The 21,604-nt window shown below is 44.6% G+C and overlaps 3 protein-coding genes across 9 annotated transcripts in view; 2 read left to right on the forward strand and 1 right to left on the reverse strand.

Annotated features, from left to right (window-relative positions):
* The window catches only part of LOC6725297 (GAS2-like protein pickled eggs), a 48,915-nt gene extending 29,124 nt beyond the window's left edge, over positions 1 to 19,791 (forward strand). For 2 of the 7 annotated variants that reach the window (XM_016173547.3, XM_016173546.3), the window contains exons 4-10: positions 11,762 to 11,958; positions 12,030 to 12,148; positions 12,221 to 12,516; positions 15,201 to 15,308; positions 15,369 to 15,565; positions 15,692 to 16,344; positions 16,424 to 19,791. In XM_016173547.3, coding sequence (XP_016038333.1) covers positions 11,762 to 11,958; positions 12,030 to 12,148; positions 12,221 to 12,516; positions 15,201 to 15,308; positions 15,369 to 15,565; positions 15,692 to 16,344; positions 16,424 to 17,631 — 2,778 coding nt within the window. In that variant the 3' untranslated portion in view covers positions 17,632 to 19,791. Of the gene's footprint in view, positions 1 to 10,140; positions 10,290 to 10,906; positions 11,012 to 11,287; positions 11,357 to 11,761; positions 11,959 to 12,029; positions 12,149 to 12,220; positions 12,517 to 15,200; positions 15,309 to 15,368; positions 15,566 to 15,691; positions 16,345 to 16,423 lie in introns of those variants that run through there. The other 5 variants (XM_016173550.3, XM_016173549.3, XM_039297555.2 and 2 more) reach the window with 5 other exon arrangements.
* On the forward strand, positions 740 to 4,372 carry LOC27208920 (putative ATP-dependent RNA helicase CG14443). Its single transcript, XM_016184455.3, has one exon. It carries the CDS (start codon positions 1,406 to 1,408, stop codon positions 3,542 to 3,544), a length of 2,139 nt encoding a protein of 712 aa, XP_016038337.1. The 5' UTR covers positions 740 to 1,405; the 3' UTR covers positions 3,545 to 4,372.
* Positions 19,792 to 20,222: 431 nt separating the features above from the next.
* On the reverse strand, positions 20,223 to 21,358 carry LOC6725298 (calcyclin-binding protein). The gene is made up of 3 exons (XM_002106280.4): positions 21,200 to 21,358; positions 20,966 to 21,138; positions 20,223 to 20,842 (listed from the first exon to the last, which is right to left on the reverse strand). The coding sequence occupies exons 1-3, from the start codon at positions 21,212 to 21,214 to the stop codon at positions 20,335 to 20,337; spliced, it is 696 nt and encodes a 231-aa protein (XP_002106316.1). The 5' UTR covers positions 21,215 to 21,358; the 3' UTR covers positions 20,223 to 20,334.
* Between the last annotated feature and the right edge of the window lie 246 nt (positions 21,359 to 21,604).

Here is a 21,604-nt window from a genome sequence, read left to right on the forward strand (position 1 = left end):
AGCCACACACAGCGATCCCAGCAGCAGCCACAGCCACAGCCTCACCTGCACCTGCACCTGCACACACATGCCCCCCAATCCTCGAGTGCATCCATGGATCCATAGACAACTCCACCCCGAGGCGAGTGCTCGAGCTCGATATGGTGATGGATATGCGTGCAGCATAATCATGAAGTCGCTTTGATCTTCTGTCTGCGCTGTCTCGAAATAAATGAAATGACTCAGACAGGGGGGCATAAATTTTGCACTGGCGGCGAGGAAGGTGGGGGCTGGGTAACTGGGGAGCTGCCGGAAATGTCATAAGCATAAATATAATTTTTTGATAATTGTGTGTGTCGCGAAGCGTTAATGGAACTTTAATTGAAACTCCGGACTGATTGGGATCTTCAGCCAAAACAAATCTCTTTGAATGGCCAGCAATTCTAAAGGCGAGATGCAGTGCGATTTGATGTCTTCATCGTTCCAACAACGAGCGTAATTACGACTTGATGGCCACTTTAAATGAAGGGTGGTCTGAAAACCGGGTCGAGGAGGGGTGCTCCGTACTGGGGGCCAATTAGCCAAAGGAGATCGTTAGCTGTCCGACGATCATTAGCCTTAACGAGCTGTACAGCCAATTGCTTGCCAATTTATCTAGTTAATTATACGGATTTTCTATAGTTAGAACTCCTCGCATATGCATGCATGTGTACTTCATATATATATATATTTCTTTTTTTTTGTTTAATTTTATGATTTTTATTTAGAGAGATGGTACACCCCCCTCTGAATTCCGCATTGAGCAACTTTGTTGCGGCGTTTCTTGTTTTTTTTTTTTTTTGGATTTGTTTGGCTTTCGTCGTCGGCTAATTGAATTTGATAAAAAGCCAGCGAATGCTTTTAATTGACCAAACATTCAGGCACTCACACTCACACTCGCCAATTATACGGCTGATAACCCAACCAATGTGGCCAATGTGGGTCTTTCGATTGAGTAAGAGCGCTCTGAACTTCCGCCAGCGGAGTACAAACCCGTATCCGTATCTCAGTCCGGAACTGGAGCAGTCAGCACTCGGGAAATTAAGCATATTGAAGACCATAAAAGTCCACTTTAATTATAAATCTTCCAGATTAATACGGACTTAAGCCACAGTTCATGCCCCCAATAAGACATTACATTTTATACCATTACATTCTATTAAAAACAATAACAAACACATATTGAAATTTTTAATTATAAATAAATTCAAATGTATTTAAATAATGAGCAACACTAAAAGGAGGACACACTAAAAATTAGCCAACACCAAAGTTCAGAGTTGCCAACTTTTTCACACCACGTGACATTTCGCTGTGTTCGCAAGAAAAATTTTCATTGCCTCGGCAAAAATTCGAAGTGAAAGAACGCAAATAAGTGCTGCAGAAAATGTGTGAGAAAGCTAAGAAACTGGTGTTTGGGAACTGGAGGGACAACGAAGCCGATGCAGAAAAGGTTCCGAGTTTGAAGAATGCGAGTTGGAGCTCCAGCGATTCTGATACAAGCGGCCAGTCGAGGTCTTTACAAGCCTCCAGCTCTGTCTCCGCATCCCACTTCGTTGCGGAAAGGCGTTTCGAAATACGCCACGGAATTCGGGGACAGAAACCAAAGTTGAAAGTCCGGAGCCAGAGTTCCAGTGGCCCGCGCTCTGCTCGCGGATCTTTCAAGGCTACGTCGAAAAACAGGAGCATGAGTGAAGGCAGAGGAAAATTTAATTTGCAGTCCAGTTCGGAGTCTTCTGATTCCGGACCCGACTCGAGTTCCGGCTCGGAATTGGATTCGAAATCCGGCTCGTCATCCGATTCGGAATCCACTACGGGATCAAGTTCTCACGGTACCGATATGGAAGGGAGACCACGACTGCAAAGCGCTGTTATTCGCATTCAAGAAACTTGGCAATCGGCAAATTCTTTCAAGTCCGTGAAAACCTATCGTGAACATTTCCAATCAAGAAGCAGAAGCAGCAGTCTACCGCGCGTAAAGCGCGTTTGTCTTTCGACGCCCCAAAGAGATCTGACGTACGGGAGTCCGGAACCCAAAAGTCCAGCCAATCGCGGCCGCAATTCCTGGAAGAAGAGTCAATCGAGGAGCATGAGCTGCAGCCCCATTGCAAAGGTTTCGGTAAACCGCTCCTTGACCAGAAGCCGCAGTCCCCATCGGAATACTTGGTCGCAAAGCAAAAGCCTAAGTCCCCCCACCTGGAAGCTGCCGATGGATGAGGGGTATAATAATGACGTTCATTATCGGGAACGCCACAATATCACCTTGACCAGCTGGGATGGGCGAGCGCATCCGGAGCCTGTGCTGAGTTTCGAGCGCAGCGGATTCAATGCAACCATATTACAGCAACTGGAGGATCAAGGCTTTGATGCGCCCACGCCCATCCAGGCGCAAACTTGGTCGATTGCCGAGGAGGGCAGAAATATTGTGATGATTTCTGGAAAGGGCACGGGTAAAACATTGGGCTATCTATTGCCGGGCATAATGAACATAGACAATCAGCGCGGATTAATGCAGCGCAAGAAAGGACCCATTGTCTTGATTTTGGTGGACGGCCGTGATGCTGCTATGACGGTCCAAAGAGAGGTATTGTACTATTCGAATCCTCTCGAGCTTAGGACGTATTGCCTCTTGGGCGGCAGTCAATGGCAATGCCATGCCGAATGCGATCTGCTGGTGGCCTCTGCTGGTCGCCTGCTGCAAATGCTAGATAACAAAAAACATGTTGTCGAACTGGAACGCTGCACCTATTTGGTTGTGGACGACATTGACCGCATGATTGACGTGGGCCTAGAGGGTAGCATTTGCCGGCTACTATGCCGTCTACGTAAACGTGCCCAATTGGTCGTCACCAGCACCTCGTGGTCATCAAATCTGAAGCGACTGGCCAAGAAGTTTATGGGTCAATACACCGCGATTCTCGTGGGTCAAGTTAACGATTTAGGCATGCAATTGCAGAACATCCGCCAGCGGGTGGAGGTAGTCAATGGGCTATTGAAAATAGATCGCCTTATGGAGGAGCTGGCTGCCATTTACGATACGAGCGATATTCCCGGTAAAGTGGTGATCTATGTGAAGCGCCAAAAGGTCGTGGAAGAACTGGTGGACTTGATACGGAAATTTGTGCCCTGTGAGGGCATCCATAGTGGATGCACTGCCCAGGAGAGGGAGGAAATAATCCGTAATTTTGGCTCTGGCGCCTACAACATCATTGTGGCCACGCAAATGTCTTCGACTTACTTGGATGTACCAGGCATTCGTTATGTGATCAATTACGATTTCCCGGACACCATTGAGAAGTATGCTCAGCGCTTGAGCAGATCGGGATGGCTGACGAGTAACAGTAACTGCGAGGTCATTAGCTTCTTTACCAGAGCAAACTATAGGCTCGTCATGGGCGTGGTCGCTTTTCTCAAGGACTGTAAACAAGAAATTGGACCGCATCTTCTCCAGATCGCTGAAGAAAAGGAGTTTGGTCCCCGTCAACGAAAGCGCCATCGTCCGCCACGCTACAATCGCAAGCAATAGGGTCAATTTCGATATGGCGATATAACGATATATATCATTGGCAAAAATTTTGATGATTTAACTACAATTGTTAATATATAATGGATTTAACCCTTTAAATGTTTATTATACAATAAACTGGGCCAGTTTAAACAGTTTTTTCTCTTTTTGGGGCAACTACAAAATGGGCTAATGACGAATGGGAGGGGCATGGATGGCACGTCCGCAAAGAAAGTTGTGCATCCAGAGCTCAGGAGACGTGACGTTATGCAAGTGAAGAGCAGCAAACTAAAATGCATGGCAGCGCATCAATATTCAAATACGGTTTCAGTTCATAATAAATCCCTTATGATATTTACATGTTTAAGAACTACAGCAATTCACAGAGAATATTCAAACATAATTCGCTTATTTGCAATTTATACCACAAATCGTTTTCTATCGTTATAATGGTTCAGTAAATTGTGGAAATCCGCCTAGATCTCGATCCATATCGATTCATTTGGCTTCTGTCACCGATTCGCTGGTTCGCCTACCGTCCAAATTCTGACATATATGGGTCAATATTTTCTATGCAGCCAGCCAACCCCCTTTTGGCCCATTGATTGCCCGAGTTATTTAGTTGTTTGCGCCAAAAGCAAATGGAAATGAATCAAAATTCATTAGAGGTGAATTTATTGTGTTGGCCATTTGATTTCGGTCCCAGTCGAGATCAAATTTCTGGCCAATCGATCGGCTGGGCTGTTTTCGTTAGCCCGATTGGGGTGTGAAGGGGTTGTGTGTATCGCGGCTATATCTACAACAGATATCACAGGTGGCTCGGCTTGCAGCTGAGTTTTGTTCAGACAGAAAAAAACTAAAAAAAACTAAAAACAAAAAAAAAACAAGAGGGCGGTGGACCGTGTCTAATCCGATTTTGACTTTATTAACGGTGCAATTTGTACCGACAACTGCCAGACGGGAACCAACTGGCAGTCCGAAACTCTTAACTCTTTTAACTTCGAACTCCTGGAGTCTGCGAGCCAAAAGACCCCTAGCGATTATTATTTATGGCCGCGAGTGTTAACCCCACCACACTCCGCCCCGCCTTCCACAAATTGTATGCTAATCGCTTGGACCCCCGAGACATTGGCAGCTGCCCCAAGTGGAACTGGACATGGGGACATGGAACCTGGGGACCTGGAGTCAGTTGGTGGACCACTCGATTGTTTTCCTTCGGTTGCTATGAGTGTGCCTGATTTATGGAGTGTCGCTGACTAATTTGAGATCTTTCGAGGGGTGTGAGTGCAGCAGTGCAGCAGTTGCAGTTGCAGCTTGCAGTTTGCAGTTGCCTGTTGAGTTGAGTTGCGCTGCGTTTCACCCAAACTGCAAATGACCATTCTAGGGATGGCTGAAAAGCGTGACCAGCACAAGCCACAACAAAATCACTCACGATCGTAAATGCACTGTTTCCAAATTTAGAACCGCAAAGGTCAGCGCTGAGGGGGCGGAGTTGTTGGGATGGAGTCCGAAAAAGGCAATCGATTCAACAATTTATCGATTTCTCTGAGTCATTGCGGAAATTTAAGATTGCGCAAAAGTGTTTCTAGAAATGGGAGACGTAATAAAACGGCACGTTGTAATTGGCTATAATTGCATCCTGGCACATCACACATCTATACCGATCTAGAATTAATGGTCAAAAGAAATGACCTATGCATTTAATGTTAAGTATACGACACGTGCTACAATAAGTGGCCTTTGAATTTTTTTTGAATTACATTAACTACGTGTTCTTTGTGGTAACTGTTCATTTGTTTTATAACTTCTTAACATCTTCACTTGATCTGGCCAAAATTTATGCGTTTTACCTGACCACAAAGAAGACAAACAATCCGTTGCAACGATAACGATAAGCTGTCACGTATGCCCATCCACTTGTTTTGTATCCGGCGGATCTGCACTTCAAAGGCAAGGCCGCCCAAGCAGTTCACAAACCACAACCACCCACTCCCCCACATCCAAAAAAAAAGGGGGGTTCCCACGCACGGGATGCGTGAGTGATGGCAACTGTCAACTTCTGTCAGTGCAAAAAACAGAAAAGAAAATAGAAACCAAAACCAAAACCAAAACAAAACTGAAACACAAATATTGTGAATTGAAAAGCCAAATATGAAAAGCAAACACAGTTCGTTGTCGTGTCGGCGACGTCAATGTGCCAAGACCAAAAGCCTTAAAACTCCAATAGCCCAAAACCCCGAAGTCGCACCGAGATCTTGCAGTCACGTTTGCTTAATAAAATTAATATTTACATATGTTCCGTATTTACACACACACACACAACAAATGCTGCTGCCCCCACCGAAAGTGGACAAATAGCCAAATAGACCGGCATGGTCAGGCAATTTGCACGATCCGCGTGCCATCCGATCCCCCTCGGATCACCAATCTCCTCCATACCCATTTCTATACCCAGCACGCACCATAATTCGTCCGTGATGATCGCTGTATACGTTAAAGGCGCTATCGTGATCCGTAATCCGTGATCCATTGGAGAAAATGAGCTGGTCAATGCGGTAACCGGATGACTCACTCATTGCCAAATGGCGATAAGGATCTCTGGCAAAACGGAAGCGCCACGTTCGTGAGCCATTCGAGGCGAGATTTCCCAATGGCCAACACTCCATTTTGGGTAAACCGATTGGAAATCATAAAGTATTGTCATAAATGGAAGGTCCTGGAGGAAGATTACAAAGGAATCATTTCTTGACCATTTCAAGAAGCCACGCTTTATAGAGAATCATCATTTATGCCATTATGATAAGGGTTTTAATTTTCCACAGCTTTAAATAATTAGAATATCGCCAGATTAGATCAGCCAGATCGTTTGGTCATCGAAGTCATTGGGTAGTAAAAACACGTAATGTTTTTTCTCTCTTTGGATTTTGGCAATTCGAAACAGGAAACACACCGAATCGGACAAATTGGACAAGCGCGACAAACAGATCTCGACATTTGCGGCTTGTTCTGAGTCAGAGTCGGTTTTCTGTTTCTATTTCGGTATCTTGGTATATCCATCTGTAAATCCATCTGTATCTGCATCTGTATCTGTATCTGTATCTGTACCTGTATCTTTAGTTATGTTTGCAACTAACCAGTGCCGTATTTTGTCAGTCGCGCTCTCACTTTGGTGGCACAGGCCCTCGACTCGCACATGGATCGGCTCTAATTTGGCCAGCGTCTAAATTCAAGTTTATAACTAAATATGCGCCAAGTGGGTACAGATCATTGTGGGTGGGTCCGGCGGGGGGTTGGTTCTCGGTATCGAGCTATAGCTCCATAGCTCTGGCTAACCTCGATTGCGTTTGCCACATTTTTAACAACTTCACCCACATTCAAAATTCGTTTTGGCTTTGGCCCGACTACAACAACGTAAACCAGTTCGGTTTGGTTTAGTTTTTTCTTTGTTTTTCGTTCAGGGGAGTTTTGGCATCGAATTCTGCCAGTTTTGGCCGTATCCAAATGCCCATCTACTTAGCTGTGTTGTTTTGCCCTCTTTCGTTGCGTTTCGTTTCGTTTCTCCCAATGTCTCTGAACCCTAGAATCGTAAATACATTTTTCATTTCATTCAGAAGCATTAACTGACCTTATAAAGAATAACCCTAATTTAACTTGGCCATTAACAACCCGATCGTTTCGGGGTCCATTTAAGGAAATCTCTCTGCTAATTTTGAAGATATTTAGCCAAACTTGGGGTAATTGGACTGGCCAAGAAATATATATATATAGGTTCACAATAAAATAACAAGTTATTAACGTTTGTTTTTGCTTAGTTGTGTGATTTTCAAAATTTCACAAGTAATTAAAACCAATTAAAAGACGACCGTATCTGTAATTTTCCTGTAATTAAAAACAATGGCAATGGGAAAGATATGTTTTTGTGTTTTATTCAGAAGCCTGAGGAAACATTATTTTATGTGAAATCGGTGAAAACTAATACATGATTGTATTAGGCAAAACAATACCCCCAGTTACTAGGCTAATTGGATTGAAGCTACTCGGATGTCGAGAGCACACACTTGTTGCTATTATATATCCATTACTTCCATTTCCAGTTAACAGTACCATTTGGCTTCGGGTCAAGCGGAAGTTGTAGCTTTTAATTTGGTTTTTTATTAGATATGCTTCTTCGGCTCTTGCAATCGTAATCGGAAATCGCCAATTCTGAGTGATCTCATCGATTCTGCAGAGCTCTATCGAAATTGCCAATCGTCAGGGTCACTTCAAGTTTTTCCCACACAAACACACAGAGCAATAAACTTTGGGCCCAGTACAAAAAAAAAAAAAAAAAAAAAAACGAAACAAAAAAGGTAGAAGAGAACGCCTTCTATGGGCATTATGGAAATACCGTTAGCAAGATCAAAAGACCACCGAGCAGGTGAGCCGAGTCAGTGTTTGAATCTCGGTGAGGAGATCGATAGATCGATCATGGTTAGCTGTTAGCTGTTTTACCTGTGCGCTCCGTTGTGCAGAAATCATTTGCAAGCGAATCGATTGGTCGATCGATCGATGGATGGATCGATCTATCATTGCCAAAGCCATATAAGCCATATACGAATTGTGGGTAGGAAGTCATCGCCATGGGAGAACCTTGAACCCAAAGAGACAACAAAGCCGCCGATGGAACGGCGTTTGAAATATGATTTTGAATGGGTCGCGGACAGTTTTGTGATTTTGATTGAGCTCCCAGTTTGCGGTTTATTGTGTGCGTATTTTTTTTTTATTTATTTTTTGTGTGTGGGGCCAATCGACGGCAATCAGCGACAAAACCAAGAAAAAAAATGGATACAAAATAATAATAATAACTGGTAAATAACAAAATAACAGTTGAAACGGCGGCAAATCCGCTTAGCAAACTTTGGCACTTCGAAGGAATCACAAATGCGTCTGTGTAATTGCAAAAATCAACTAATGTTTGGTACAGTGAGCATCGTATTATAAATACTACCTTTTACTTATAAATACTATATCTTACTTATATTCCAATTGAACATCCTAGTAATTATATAAATATTAATATAAATAATTGAAATTATAATTCATCGCTGATCTTGGATTGATATAAATTAATGCAAAACATTCGATAAATTTCTAAGAGTTTAGTGCCTTATTGGCTCCACTGTTTTTTTTTTCAACTGAATTTTTTGCGATGTCATTTTATTTATTATTTGGCTGCTGCTGCTGCTTTTTTGTGCGCTTTAATTTTGTTTTATTTAATTTGCCTTTTGCGGAAGCAAAAAATGCTTTTCGCACTGGCTGCGTTGCTCTGCCGTCGCTTACGTCGTCGAATGTTACGGTACAAATAATGCGACAGAGTTTATTTCTGTTGTTGCAGTTTATTTCTTTTTTTTTTTTTGCAACAGCTTTAAGTAGTAGTCATGTAATGTTATTAACGCCATATTGACATACATTTTGTGCACAGACAAAAGCACAGCAAAAAATAGAGAAAAATCTAAGCTAATTACGTGACGTTACGTACCTGTAATAACGCCCTCTCTTTTTTTTCGCACACACCATTTACAGTCGAACCTCCATAACTGCAACGAACCCCAACTTCCCCATTTCAAAGTCTCGTTAAGTGAAACTCACGAGCAAAAGGTGTGGACGAACAGAATGTGCAATGCACTCAACGTTTAATTAACTTAATTTTAATAGTACACGTTCGATAAATGGAGGGCTCACTGTAGTTCTTCTTCTGCCTCCTTGCGGTCTTCTTCTTCTAGTTCTTGCACCGCATCACCGTCACGTATTTGCAATATGAAGGGGGCGTGGCCAGATTGAGTGTCGTAGGCGGTAGGCGGTGGACTACAGGTCGACCCACTTTCCATCTCTTTCCCACTCAAAGTTCTATTCCCAGGGGGGAAGAAAAATGAAAACAAGAGAAGAACTGGGAACCATATGGATAAGAAAGAAGACTAAGTAGAACTAGAAGAAGAGTCATGTTAATTGCTTCGACACTTGACTCTGAAGAGGCGGAGGCGGATGCGGATGTGGCTGCGGATGTGTATGACAGACAGTTCACTGGGTTAGATGGATAAGAAAACAGAGTTTGATGCAGTTACACCTTTAATTTTTACTTTAATTTAACACTGAGAAGGATTTAGAAGAAGACTGTGACTGGTAACACCAGCCTTTGATGGTATAGAACTTAATTCCTGAAGATGAAATCCCGTGTGAAAAGCATATAAATGATTGTAATTGGTGACCCAAGTTATGGCTACCAATCGAATTAGTTAGTTTTCTTTTCACTATCGATATATCAGATAAGATAGCTGGCAGTTTGATTTATTTTTTCCGGTGTCCCAATATCGATTTATCAACAGCAAACTGCACTTGCACTTGCTCCAGCGACGGTGTAAAGTGAAACAAAACCAACAACAACAAGTGGCACGTGCCGTCTCCGCCGTTGTTGATGCAAGAAAGTTTTGATGTCATAATAACAATTTCCATTTCCACAACGGTCCACCCCCGTCTTCCAATGGCTCAGTCAACTGTCGAATTTCGAAAGTGAAAATGTGATGCTGCGATTATCAAATATGCATGTGCGTCCGTCTCTGTCGCGCGCCGCTCTGCATGCATTATTCAGATTCAGATTCGGATTCGGATTCGGATTCAGAAGAGGAAGAAGCCAAACAAACATTGGAGTGGTGCTGCAGCAAACACTCACCTGCACATAAGACACCCACAGTGGTGAAAGTATATAACCGTAACTATGGTCCAAAATCAAGTTAAGAACTCAAAGTTATATTCTTGTGCATCTCCAAAGTTAGTTTGCTATTTTCTAAAACAATGATATATTATATTAACTTTTTATGCAATATAAGAAACACTGTTTATTTGCCCCTGACTGTATCTGAAGCCTCGGTTCTAAGCTGGCGGCCAAAGTGAAACCAAGGCCCAAACAAACTTCGTGGGTAGCTCATCTGTTCAAGGAGAGCCAGAGAGAGAGAGAGAGAGAGAGGGAGATGGCGGTGTGGGAAAGAGACGCGGCCAGAAGAAGAGAGATGCATTTAACGCCTCTGGGTTGCCGAAATGGGTTGTGGGCGTTGCAGCTTTACCTTGCGAGCGGCATGATAAGAGCCAAAGAGGAAGAAAAGAAGAAGCCAAAGATGTAGATGCCGAAAAGAAAAGGCAACGAGGCAATCACACCGACTTGTTAACACTCTTTCCGCATAAGATAACACTTTATAAGCAGATCTGTATCAAATGTGTTTCCCTAACTTGATTATACAATAGGCTTAAAGCCTAGAATATGCATATTAGTAATTAGTTTACGAACTCAATTTGATCTTCTCTCGCTTTCCTTGAGATGTACGTACATACCTATGTACATATGTATGTACATATGTATGTATACAAATGCATGCAAACGTCAGCGGAGCGTCATCATCGTCACCGCATTCATTGCAGTTTCTGTTGCCCTTATTTGGGTTAGGGTATTATGGTAAGGTGAAACAATAAACACCAAATAAAGCATTTGTCAGATATCCATAAAAGAAGCAGAGAGGCGGTGGAAAAAGCAGATATCATAATAATATTGTTTAAATATTAAATTATTACAACAAAGTGTGCATAAATGAATATGGAATGATGCAAATGGAAATGCATGACACGTCGAGACACGATTGCAGTTGTTGTTTTCGCCCCGAATGGGATTGGAGCTTAATTTTTTTTTTTTTTTTCGTTTTGGCCCAGGGAACTCGGGGATTGCGGATGACATAACCCCAAACGTCAAATGTGCCAATGGCAAATAATAGCGGGGATTACTATGTGGGGGCGCATGAGATGCGAAATGTAAGTTTCACATGGTTAGGATGCAGTTGGATGCTCCAGGATGAAAGCCACAACGCTGTGTCCTAAAATACGAATTACCCCAGAAGAACGCAAATAGATAGATATGTAGCATTGTCGCGGCGACAACGTTGATCGTTCAACGCCCATTGCAGGTAGCAAATGTGGTGGCCAAGATCGCGGGAAATTCGAAGGGGGGTGGGGGGTGGACAGCCTAAAAATGCCGTGCTAAATTCCTACGGAGCTTAAAAATAAAACGTTTTCTAGTTTTGTATTTTTGTATTTTTGACTTTCACTCGCACACGCACACGCACTCGGCTCGGCGAATTATTTGCCGTGCTCATTGGGAATTTCTGCATCATCTCATTGCAAATGCTAATGTCTCTACATCGTTCTTTTATTTTGCAGCACGCAAATTATGTGAGACAGGCGGCTGAGGATTATCTGGCACGGCGACAGGCCCGCAACAAATCGATGACCCGCTCGATGACGTCGGGTCTGGCGGGTCCCATTCTGGCCATGGGCAATGTCCACTACCTTCCGGCCGCCAAAAGTGGCACCTTCTTCGCCCGCGACAATGTCTCCAACTTTATAACCTGGTGCAGGTGGGTTCAAACCGCTTATCAATCGTTATTCTTGGTAATCTTATATCTTATATCCTATCCAATTCTTGCAGAAAGAGCCTAAAGATCATCGAGTGCCTGCTGTTCGAAACGGACGATCTGATCATGCGCAAAAACGAGAAGCACGTGATCCTGTGCCTCCTGGAGGTGGCACGTCGGGGAGCCAAGTTTGGTAGGTATCCATAGCCAATTCGATAAAACCATAAGATATTGAAACCATTCTATTCGATTCCTATTCCCCTAGGAATGTTGGCTCCCATGCTGGTGCAAATGGAGCGACAAATCGATCGGGAAATCGCCGCGGACATCAAGGCCAACGGAGCTGGCTGCTCGGAAAACGGCACCCAAACGGAGGCACTGGAGTCCGGAAATAGTAGTGCCGCCACAATGACGACAATAACGACGACCACAGTGGAGACGGATCTGTATGATGACAGCGACGATTCGGAGACCGAGGATGATGGCGACCAGAATCCCGTGCTGATGTACGGACCACAGCCCCAGATAATCACCAATGATCTGAAGAGCCTCGACGAAATGGTGAGTGCAGCGAATCGATTAACGATTGATATTTTTAAATCATTTTCATTTAAGTTGGCTGAATTGAACTGAATTCTTGCAAATAAGTGGCCAGCCAACTTGGTGTCCAGTATCAGATCTTTCCGCTTTTGGTTTTCCATTTTCCCGCAGGGCTTTCCGTTCCCGTTCCTTCGGTGTCCCAGTCCCACTCCCTATGTCCACTTTTGGGTTTCTCTTTTATATTTTGGTTGTTTTTTTCTATTTACTTTTTTCTGAGCGGGCTCAGCTCACGATTTTGTTTGTTATTGTTTAGCTTGGGCTGCTGTTGTGTTGCTAGTTTTCTCATGTCCATTTTTAGCCATGGCTAAGTTTCCAGTTAGGAAAAATAAAAAATACAAAAAAAAAAAAAAAACAACACGCCGAAAACAATACCAAAACAAATCAGAAGCAATTGAAACTGGAACTTTGGCTATATTTTTGGCCACCTTTTTCTGTTTGATGGGGTGTTAGTGTTATGAGGGCTTCCCAGATTTGCCTGCTGCCATGTTGAGATGTCAAATTAATTTGACAAGACGATGTGCCAACAACAATTACAACAATTGCAATTGTCAATGTAATTGCAAGTGTGACGACGACAGCAGTGAGCAGCAGCCAACAAAGGATGCGGATCGGTCAGGCGCAATGGAAAATCATTGACGGCCAAACTAATGAAAGCCATGCAAACATTTCCTCACGCCGCCAGCAACATTGACAACAGCAACATGAGCAGCAGCAACATGAGCAACAGCAGCAGCAGCAACAGCAGCAGCAGCAACAGCAACAGCAGCAACAATGTTCGACAGCTGGGGGATGGATGGTCGCTGGATGGATGGGACATGGACCTGGACATGGACATGGTCCTCTCCTCCGCCATCGCACCGTCCTCCTTCTCCAGCTAAAATCCACTCCGAGGCAGCCAATCAATTTGTGCAGCAGCAGCAGCAACAGCAGCAGCCAAATCAGCAAATAGCCTCAACAACTTGTCGAAAATCAAATGATGTGCCACCAACAGCAGAAACGAAACAAAAAGAAATGAAAAGAAAAGAAAAGAAAAAGCCACGATCATTTGTCGACTCCAAAAGTCTGGAGCTGTGGAGCTGTGGAGCTTTGGAGCTGCTGGCACGTCCGCATCGCCGCTGTCTGTCTTTTCGGTCGCCAGTTGCTGTTGGTTAGTTGGTGGCATGCGATTTATGGTTAGGCCAGGATCACATCGCTATCCCCATCGCAATCCATGGCCAGCTAATCTCGTATGCGTCAGAGTCACGCCGATCCCCGATCTCTGGCAGATCGCTGGCGGATCGCTGGCTGGATTGCTTTGGCCCACCTTCCACCACCCCACCAGCCGAAAGATTTATTGTCATGTCGGTTCCAGCTTGGAGCCACCATGGAGTTGCTGTTGGAGTTGAAGTTGGAGTAGCAGCTCCATCTCCAGCTCCACCTAAGCACGCATCCCATCCCAGAAGGAGTTGCAAAAGTTCAAAGGTGCCAATGCGTTGCTGCTCAGCTCCAAGCTGCCACAAACTACAGTAGCAATGGGTTCCACTCACAGTCGGGGACACCGAGCTGCTGGCAAAGAAGTCTGGATGAAAATGGAGGTGGGGTTGCAGCCAGGGCAAGAAACCAAAATACACTGCAAGCCATGTGAAACTTAGAAATATTCGCAGAAGAATTTTGCACCATTATACTGAAGACGACTACCAAACGTTTGGGTCACCTTATTGACTTATTTAACATAAAAAATAATGTTTAGATGGTACAAATTGGGGCCACCTTTTGATCTTCGAAGACCCAAGCACCCATCCAGATATTTTGAATCGCAAATCATACTCGAATTTCGGCCAGTGGAGAATCAGACCCAAAGACAGGCCAGGCCAAGTCGTCATTTGTTTGTCTGCCGCCGCCCGCTGGGACGTGTACTGCTGATGGTGGAGCCAATGTTGACTGGTCTTGCCATGGATCCCATGGCTCCCTAGGGCAAGGGTAGCCCCCTTTGGAGTCCCTCGTAGTCCCGCCACTCTCTCGCCTCGCCGCCCCTGCGGATCATTTGTTTGTTGGACAATGGCAGCGCGTGAATTTATGCAGTGAAAAACTATTTGGTGACCCCGATGCTCGTCGCTCTGCTCCTTCTGCTTCCTTCTGCATCTCCTCCACCTCCTCTTCCCCATTTTTTTTGCAACTGCAACTGCAGCAAACTGCCACTGCAGAAGTCAGGGAGTTAGAAAGTCGGGGAACTGATCGGGTCAGGCTTATGCAATGCTAAGGGTCAATCGCCGAGGGTGAGGGGGGGAGGTGGGTCCGCAGATTGGACACTTGGATTCGAGAGTTTTTCTTCGTCTGCTGATCTCGGGGAGTTGGTACAGTGCCACTGAGAACATTTTTAGCTCGCCTCTCGGTTGCCTTACATATTTTGTTCACACTCATTTCACTTGATACAGATAAATGCTAATTAGCTCAATTAATTTCAATTACAATACCTGTCATCATTACTCATATATATGGTCATTTGTTGAAACGTATTTAGTTGGCAATGGACTATTATGGCGGAAAGCTCCGTAATCAATTGCATTTAAAGCATATTCAATAAGTTGTATTGTTATTATTGGTGATCGCTGATATTTTCAAATAAACTTGTTTATATTCTCACATTCTCACATTTGCATTTACAGGTCAGAGATCTTGTGGAGAAGTGCACATGCCCCTCACAATTTCCCATGGTCAGAGTGTCGGAGGGCAAGTATCGTATTGGCGACACCAAAGTTCTCATCTTTGTGCGGGTAAGTATTGAAAGCCAAAACTTGTCGTTCCAAGCTCAATGTATGGACTTCTTCTTTCAGATCCTTCGTTCCCACGTGATGGTGCGCGTCGGTGGCGGATGGGACACACTATCCCACTATCTGGACAAGCACGATCCGTGCCGCTGCCGTGCCCAACATCGCAGCTCCGTGGCCGCTCGCCTCATTCCCCGTCAGTCGCCGAATCACAACCCGAGCAACGGCATCGAGCTCCACAAGGCGCAGGTGATATTCGAGAGGTGAGTCCTTTTCTTTTCATAACTTTCTTATATGATATTTAAATCCTTGGTTTCTGGTAGAATCGCCGGACTCTCTTAAATTCATCGATATTTATATCTTAATTTTTTCTTCATCTTAATTTCTAGGTCACCGCCAGCAGCTCGACGTGTTTTCAACAGTCCCAATTGCAATGGAGGACCCGGAACAGTATCGGGCCCAGGATCATCGTGTGGAACGGGAGTTGTAGGCGTGGCTGCGCCTCCAGCTCTACAGAACGGTCACAGTCTGTCGCCAAATTCGGGAAAATACCGCAGTCGCAGTCCAACACCGCAGCGCAAGTTCCTCAACCAGCAGGCTAACGGAGGAGGCAGTGCATCCGCGACGGGATCCAGTCAGACAGCCACCACAGACACATCCAGCAGCCAGCTGCTGGGATCGCCCAGCTTGGCCAGGCGCTCCATGTCACCAAGTCCTCGCCGACTAATCGACATGCGCAAGAAACAGAGCTCCTTGGATTCGTACAGCAGTGGTCCGAAATCGCTGCCCGGCTACAGTTGCTCTTTGGAGGAGGCAAACGGTGGATCTGGTGTCGGATCGGCGGCAGGAGGTGTGGGCTCAGGATCCGCAGGATCGGGAGTCGCGGGCGAACAGGGTGGCGCCAACAAATTCGAGAACATCAGCGATAATGGCAGTGAGATCAGTGACGAAGGATACCGCAGTCTGGGAGTCATCCAATCGGGAGCACAAAAACGAGAGTCCCTGCACAGTCAGGCTTCCATTGAGGACGCTGAAAGCAATGGTGAGTTCCTGAATTTCGTTTGAATGGTTCCCATATATGATTTTTGATGTTCTCATCCAATGCCCTTATCATTTTCTAGCGCGTCTGGATCAGACCTCAAGTGACTCGCAGATCTCGCCCTCTGATGAGCCGGCGGAGAAGGCAACCACGGACGTTCTAGAAGAGGAGGACCTAAATGGCCAAGATCGAGAGGAGGACCAAGAGGACTACTCGGTGTGCGATGGCCCACAATCGCTGCCAGCAATTCTAAACGGAGCCCATAAGCTAAGCGACAAATTTGAGCAATCCGGTGTCTTTATTACCGACGACGAAATCACCGTGGACATTGCCAAGACCGAGGATCAGTCGGTGGCCACTACATTGGGCAATCCAACACCCAATCTCAGCAAGATTCCACGCTCTCCGTTGGCGCAGCGTCGTCGCCGAAGCATCGATAATAGTACTTGTGGCGGTGCCGGTGGAAGTCTGCAGGACTTGAGCAGCCGGTCTGGGCTACCGGCTCCAGCCTTTAGCCGAAAACAGCCGGTCTATCGATCCGTTCGAACCCGCAACTCGACCGGAGCCACTACCACGCCGGTGGCACCGCCCCGATCCCGTCAAGCCACCCAATTGCCTATGGTGCGTGATGTCACGAATACGTGGAGCGGCCGAACGACGGGAGCACCCAAGCGAAGACCTCCCTGCAACGCCGATACCTTTGTGGCACCCACAAATGGAACAGGACCAGCTGGATCCTTCGAGCGCAATGGCAAAGGACGCTCATCGCAAATTCTCTACGACAGCAATGGACGCCGGGTAAGGAGCGGAGCACCGGGATGCACCAGCTCGCTAACCACGTCGCCCGTAAAGAACCACGCCTCCTCGCCACTGGCCCAACAACTCCTGGAGGCGGCCAGCAGTGCCAAGAACGATGCCCAGATTCTGGAGAAGATGAAGTCACTACTCTCACGCTATGCGGCTGGTAATCAAACAAAGGCAGGAGGTGGAGCAACGGCAACAGCAGCGAATAAGATCAACAGCAATGGGAAAAAGACACCGGTCTACGAGGACTTCACTACGGCCTGGGTGCACAGCAATGGCAATCTGGAGCGTTCGGAGAGCTGTTCTCCGCCAGCCAAGGCGCGTTCCAAGCGCAGTTCCGCTGCCAGTTCCTGCGAAAGCAACAATTCAAATGCTGGAGCTGGATCCGGAGCAGCTGCTGGTTCGGCCAGCGTGGTATCGCCCAGGCGGGAGAGGGGCATGTCCAAGATTCCGGCGCCAGTGCGCCATCATACAGAGCTTTACTAGCAGCGCCGGCGGACGCCAAGCGTCCAGGTCCGTTTCCAAGCCAAGTCGAGGGTTTTCTGAAAAGCCTCCAACTGCGCAGAGGAGCAGGCGGATCGAAGTGAAGCGAAGTGAAGTCAAATGACGAGGGTATTTGTGGGTAGTGAATAGTTAAGATAGGGTTAGAGCCAAGCTGGAATTGTCTGCTGCTGCTACGGCGTGTGTGTGTGCGTGGAGAGCAGAGAATAGTTGAAGAATCAGAGGACAGAATCCCGAAGAATCAGAAGGGGGAATGGGAAAGACGGAGATCAGCCATTGAACGATTTAAACCAAAAATGCAAATGCGGAATCTTTAGATTAGCCATACAATGCTGACGAGCCCTAAGAAGAAAGCTTCTGTAAGCTGGAGAACCATAATGGAAACCATCACAAAAGACAAAGAATCGGAGGTGACCCCACTCCAAATGAAATCCAGGGGAAAGCCATAGCTATAGGATACCCAAAATCCGAATCAGGATCGTTAAATGTCGAGTAAAGGAGTAAAGAAAGCAAAACTGAAACTGCCTCAAGGACAGACAGGGCAGAATCCCTAGCAGCCAGAAACGCCTAAGCATATCCCCCTTATAAACACAACTGTATTGAACCCTTGTAATCGTCGTTATATAAGCTCTCAACTCTCTTTCCCTATAACCACTCAATATACTACGTTAAATACGCAATTTCCAGTTTCCTACAACTTTATATGCATTTCGAAGTAAGACAGTTATTATTTTTGCGACGTTATAGAGCAACAGCATTTTCTTAAACAAAAATAAGCATTTGATTTGTATTTATATTTGATCAAGGATATACCCCCCAATAAGCTTCGATCTGCGCTGATCTAGGGTAATGAATCAACCATATATACAATCCAAATTTGAGACTCGAGTAAAAATTTTAAATCAATTTTTTGTCTAGGCCTAGAACAGGAATTTTAAATCTACACCAAAACCACACAAGCATTGCAATATCGAATATATCTATTTAAATGCATAAATAAAACACACACACACACATACGATTGCAAACATATAGAGGACGCATACCTAGTTTTCTAGAAATTTTTAAAAGTAAAGCCAACAAAATTCTTCAGATTCGATTTGTAGCGATGCAGAGAATATACGTTTATTTTTGTACGCTTGAACAGAGGAACCGGCAGAGGATCGTGGGATCTGGAAAGATGAATAGCTTTTAGACAACTCGACTTTTACAGTATAGCTCTATATATATGTATACTATATATATATATATATATGTATACAAGGAGAGGAGAAGAGATCGGTTAGGGATATAGCAAGCATAGCTAGGAAATGAAGCGACCGCCCCGCATAAAAAAGAAAACAACAACTCCAGTAAGTGGGTGCTCCTTGGTCTGGGAACTCCAAAATCACGCTCTTCAAACCCACAAAACTGCACCACAAAAAAAAAAAACACACACACTACTAAAATTATACAGTGCGTTTCGGGGGTGTAGTGAAATTATAGGATGGTTAGTTCGAATTTAAATACACGATAAATTAAATCAATTATAATGGAAGCGATGTACAGCGAGTACAGCTCTAAAACGCACTGTAATTCACCGCGAGCATTCAATATAAACAAAAAACACAAAACAAGAAAAACGGTCACAAAAAAAGAAAATTAACTTTTAGAGAAAACGGAAGGAAATCGTTGCATTGCGAACGTACGAACCATCGCATCAGTTTCAGAAACCTTAAATAACTACAACTATTAAACATTAATTGTATGATTTCAAGCTTTTTTTTTCTTTAGATTTAGCAATGTTAACATATAGTTTAGTACATCGTACCTATGCATATAAATACATACATCATATATAGATTGTAAATTGTGTTTGTCCAATTGCCCACATGTTGTATAGTTCTTATGTATTCGTAAAATCGGCCTTAATGTTCAGTCTGTCGATAACTTGTATCAGTTTCATTTTGAATTCTTTTCTTATCATTATAAGTTGTATTTTGAATTTAAGTTGCGTTTTTCAGCTTTTTATTGTACACCAAATGATAACAATTTATGTATATGTAAACTCGAAGCGGCGAGAAAGATCGCAACCAAAATAATTAATCATTAATTGTTTAACAATTAAATTGTTCCAATACAAACAGACAGACATACACACACACACACCCCACACACCTGACCCGTGGTGTAAATTTAATTATAGAAAATTAAGCAATTGCCCGATTTGCATGCCAAAAGGTTGATAACAAATCGAGCAAAAAACAGGATGAAGTGCACCACGGGTTCTCGAGCGCTGGCCATGATGAGCATCGCATCGCATCACATATAATATATATATATTATATATGTGTACTTGGGATATATATCGCAGAACATATAAAGTGTATTTTGAATACAGCTAAAGTGTAATTATCAATTCATTTCGAAAGCAAACTAACTATTACAAATGGAATAGATTAGACCGCAAGGGTGTACTCTAAGCGAAGAGCAGCATAATTGATTTTAATCACAAGAATTTAATTAATTAAATAAAAGCCTATATACAAATATATATATAAAAAGCCAAAAAAAAAAAAAAAAAAAAACACCACTTGTTTTAACTTAATGCCCTAGCTGGGTGTTTATTTATCCACATATACAAAGTTTGCTGGAATCGAAGCAGTGCCTTAGGTAGTTAGTTAGTTCGCGAATGGGTTATTATCATATCTAGAGATCGCCGAAAGAATCCAAGTCGCCGCCCGTCTCCTTGCCAAGCTTCACCTTATCCTGGCTCTCCGTCCAGGCCTTGGCGATCATCTGCTTTGTCTTTGAGTCACCGTCGTTGTACATCTTCTTCATGATGTTGACCAGCGCCGATTCGGGATTGTCGCCATCCTTGGACATTTCGCTGTCCTTCTTCTGCTTCAAACGTTTCTGGATGGCGGTGAGCACGTCCCAGTGTTCGTCCTCCTTCACCTTCTTCAGATAGATGGCCACCATGTCGGTCTTGATCTTGCGGTAGCTCTTCTCCACATTGATACTGTGCAGCAGATTGTTCACGGTCAGCCCAAAGTCCTTGCCCTGAAGATCGCGCACATGGAGCTGCAACGAGCTAGGTGTGTAGGTGACTGTCACATTCTCCTCCGTGCAGCCCTGCACTCCGTTCAAGCTGATGAAGAGCTTCACGAATTTGGCGCTCTGGTCCCAGCCGTAGTCGGTCAGCTCGTGCAGATATCTGGGCGATCGAAATGGGGATTCATTAGTGGGAATACCAGGCTTTATGATCTCTACAATCGAGATCCATTCGAGTGTCTGTCGACTGAGTGTTGGTTTTCTTGGACCTCATGGATTTGCTCACCTCTTGGCATCGGTCGCCCCGTTGGCCTGTCGCTCCGCCGCAATTTTGGCCTTCATCTCCAGGTTGACTATCTCCCGTTCCGCCGCCGCTTTCGCGGTGGTCAGCACGTCTTTTACGCGGGCACCTTTCGCCTGCTGCAGGAAGGCCGCCAGCTCGGCCACATCGCTTTTCAGCTGTGTTATGGACGTGGTGTTATCTCACTGATGGCTCGTTTGCCAATCCACTCGGACTTACCTGTTCCAGTGACATTTCGTGTGTTGTCTCAAATAATAGTTGATTAACTTCGTAGCTTCACAGAAATTTCGAGCAATTCAATGACGCCGGCGCCCGTGGTGAATGTACTAAAAAACGAATAACGCGTGGCGAGCACGGAGCACACTGCGAAAAATACTCTTTTGCGATATTTTTAGTATATCACGTGCCAGCTTTCGTGCACAAAATTGTACATGTAATAATTAAATATATATATTACTACAACATAGGGTGGTTTATAGAGCAGACATGCATGCTAACGTTAAATTAGAAATAACTGATATTTTGATCCAAGAAAGGGCTAGTGTTGACTAGTAAATCATGACCCATTATAGATATGATTTTTGTTATAAACTTCGATTTCCGCCGGAAGAGCGATTTTCCCGC

This window comes from Drosophila simulans, chromosome X, assembly GCF_016746395.2.
Source record: "Drosophila simulans strain w501 chromosome X, Prin_Dsim_3.1, whole genome shotgun sequence".
Taxonomy (NCBI): Eukaryota; Metazoa; Arthropoda; class Insecta; order Diptera; family Drosophilidae; genus Drosophila; species Drosophila simulans.

Excerpts from the sequence above, each read along its gene's own strand:
- LOC27208920 (XM_016184455.3), top strand. The coding sequence starts at position 1,406 with ATGTGTGAGAAAGCTAAGAAACTGGTGTTTGGGAACTGGAGGGACAAC.
- LOC6725298 (XM_002106280.4), bottom strand. Across the intron at positions 20,843-20,965 it reads GGGGCGACCGATGCCAAGAG|ATATCTGCACGAGCTGACCG; the intron begins GTGAGCAAATCC and ends TCGATCGCCCAG.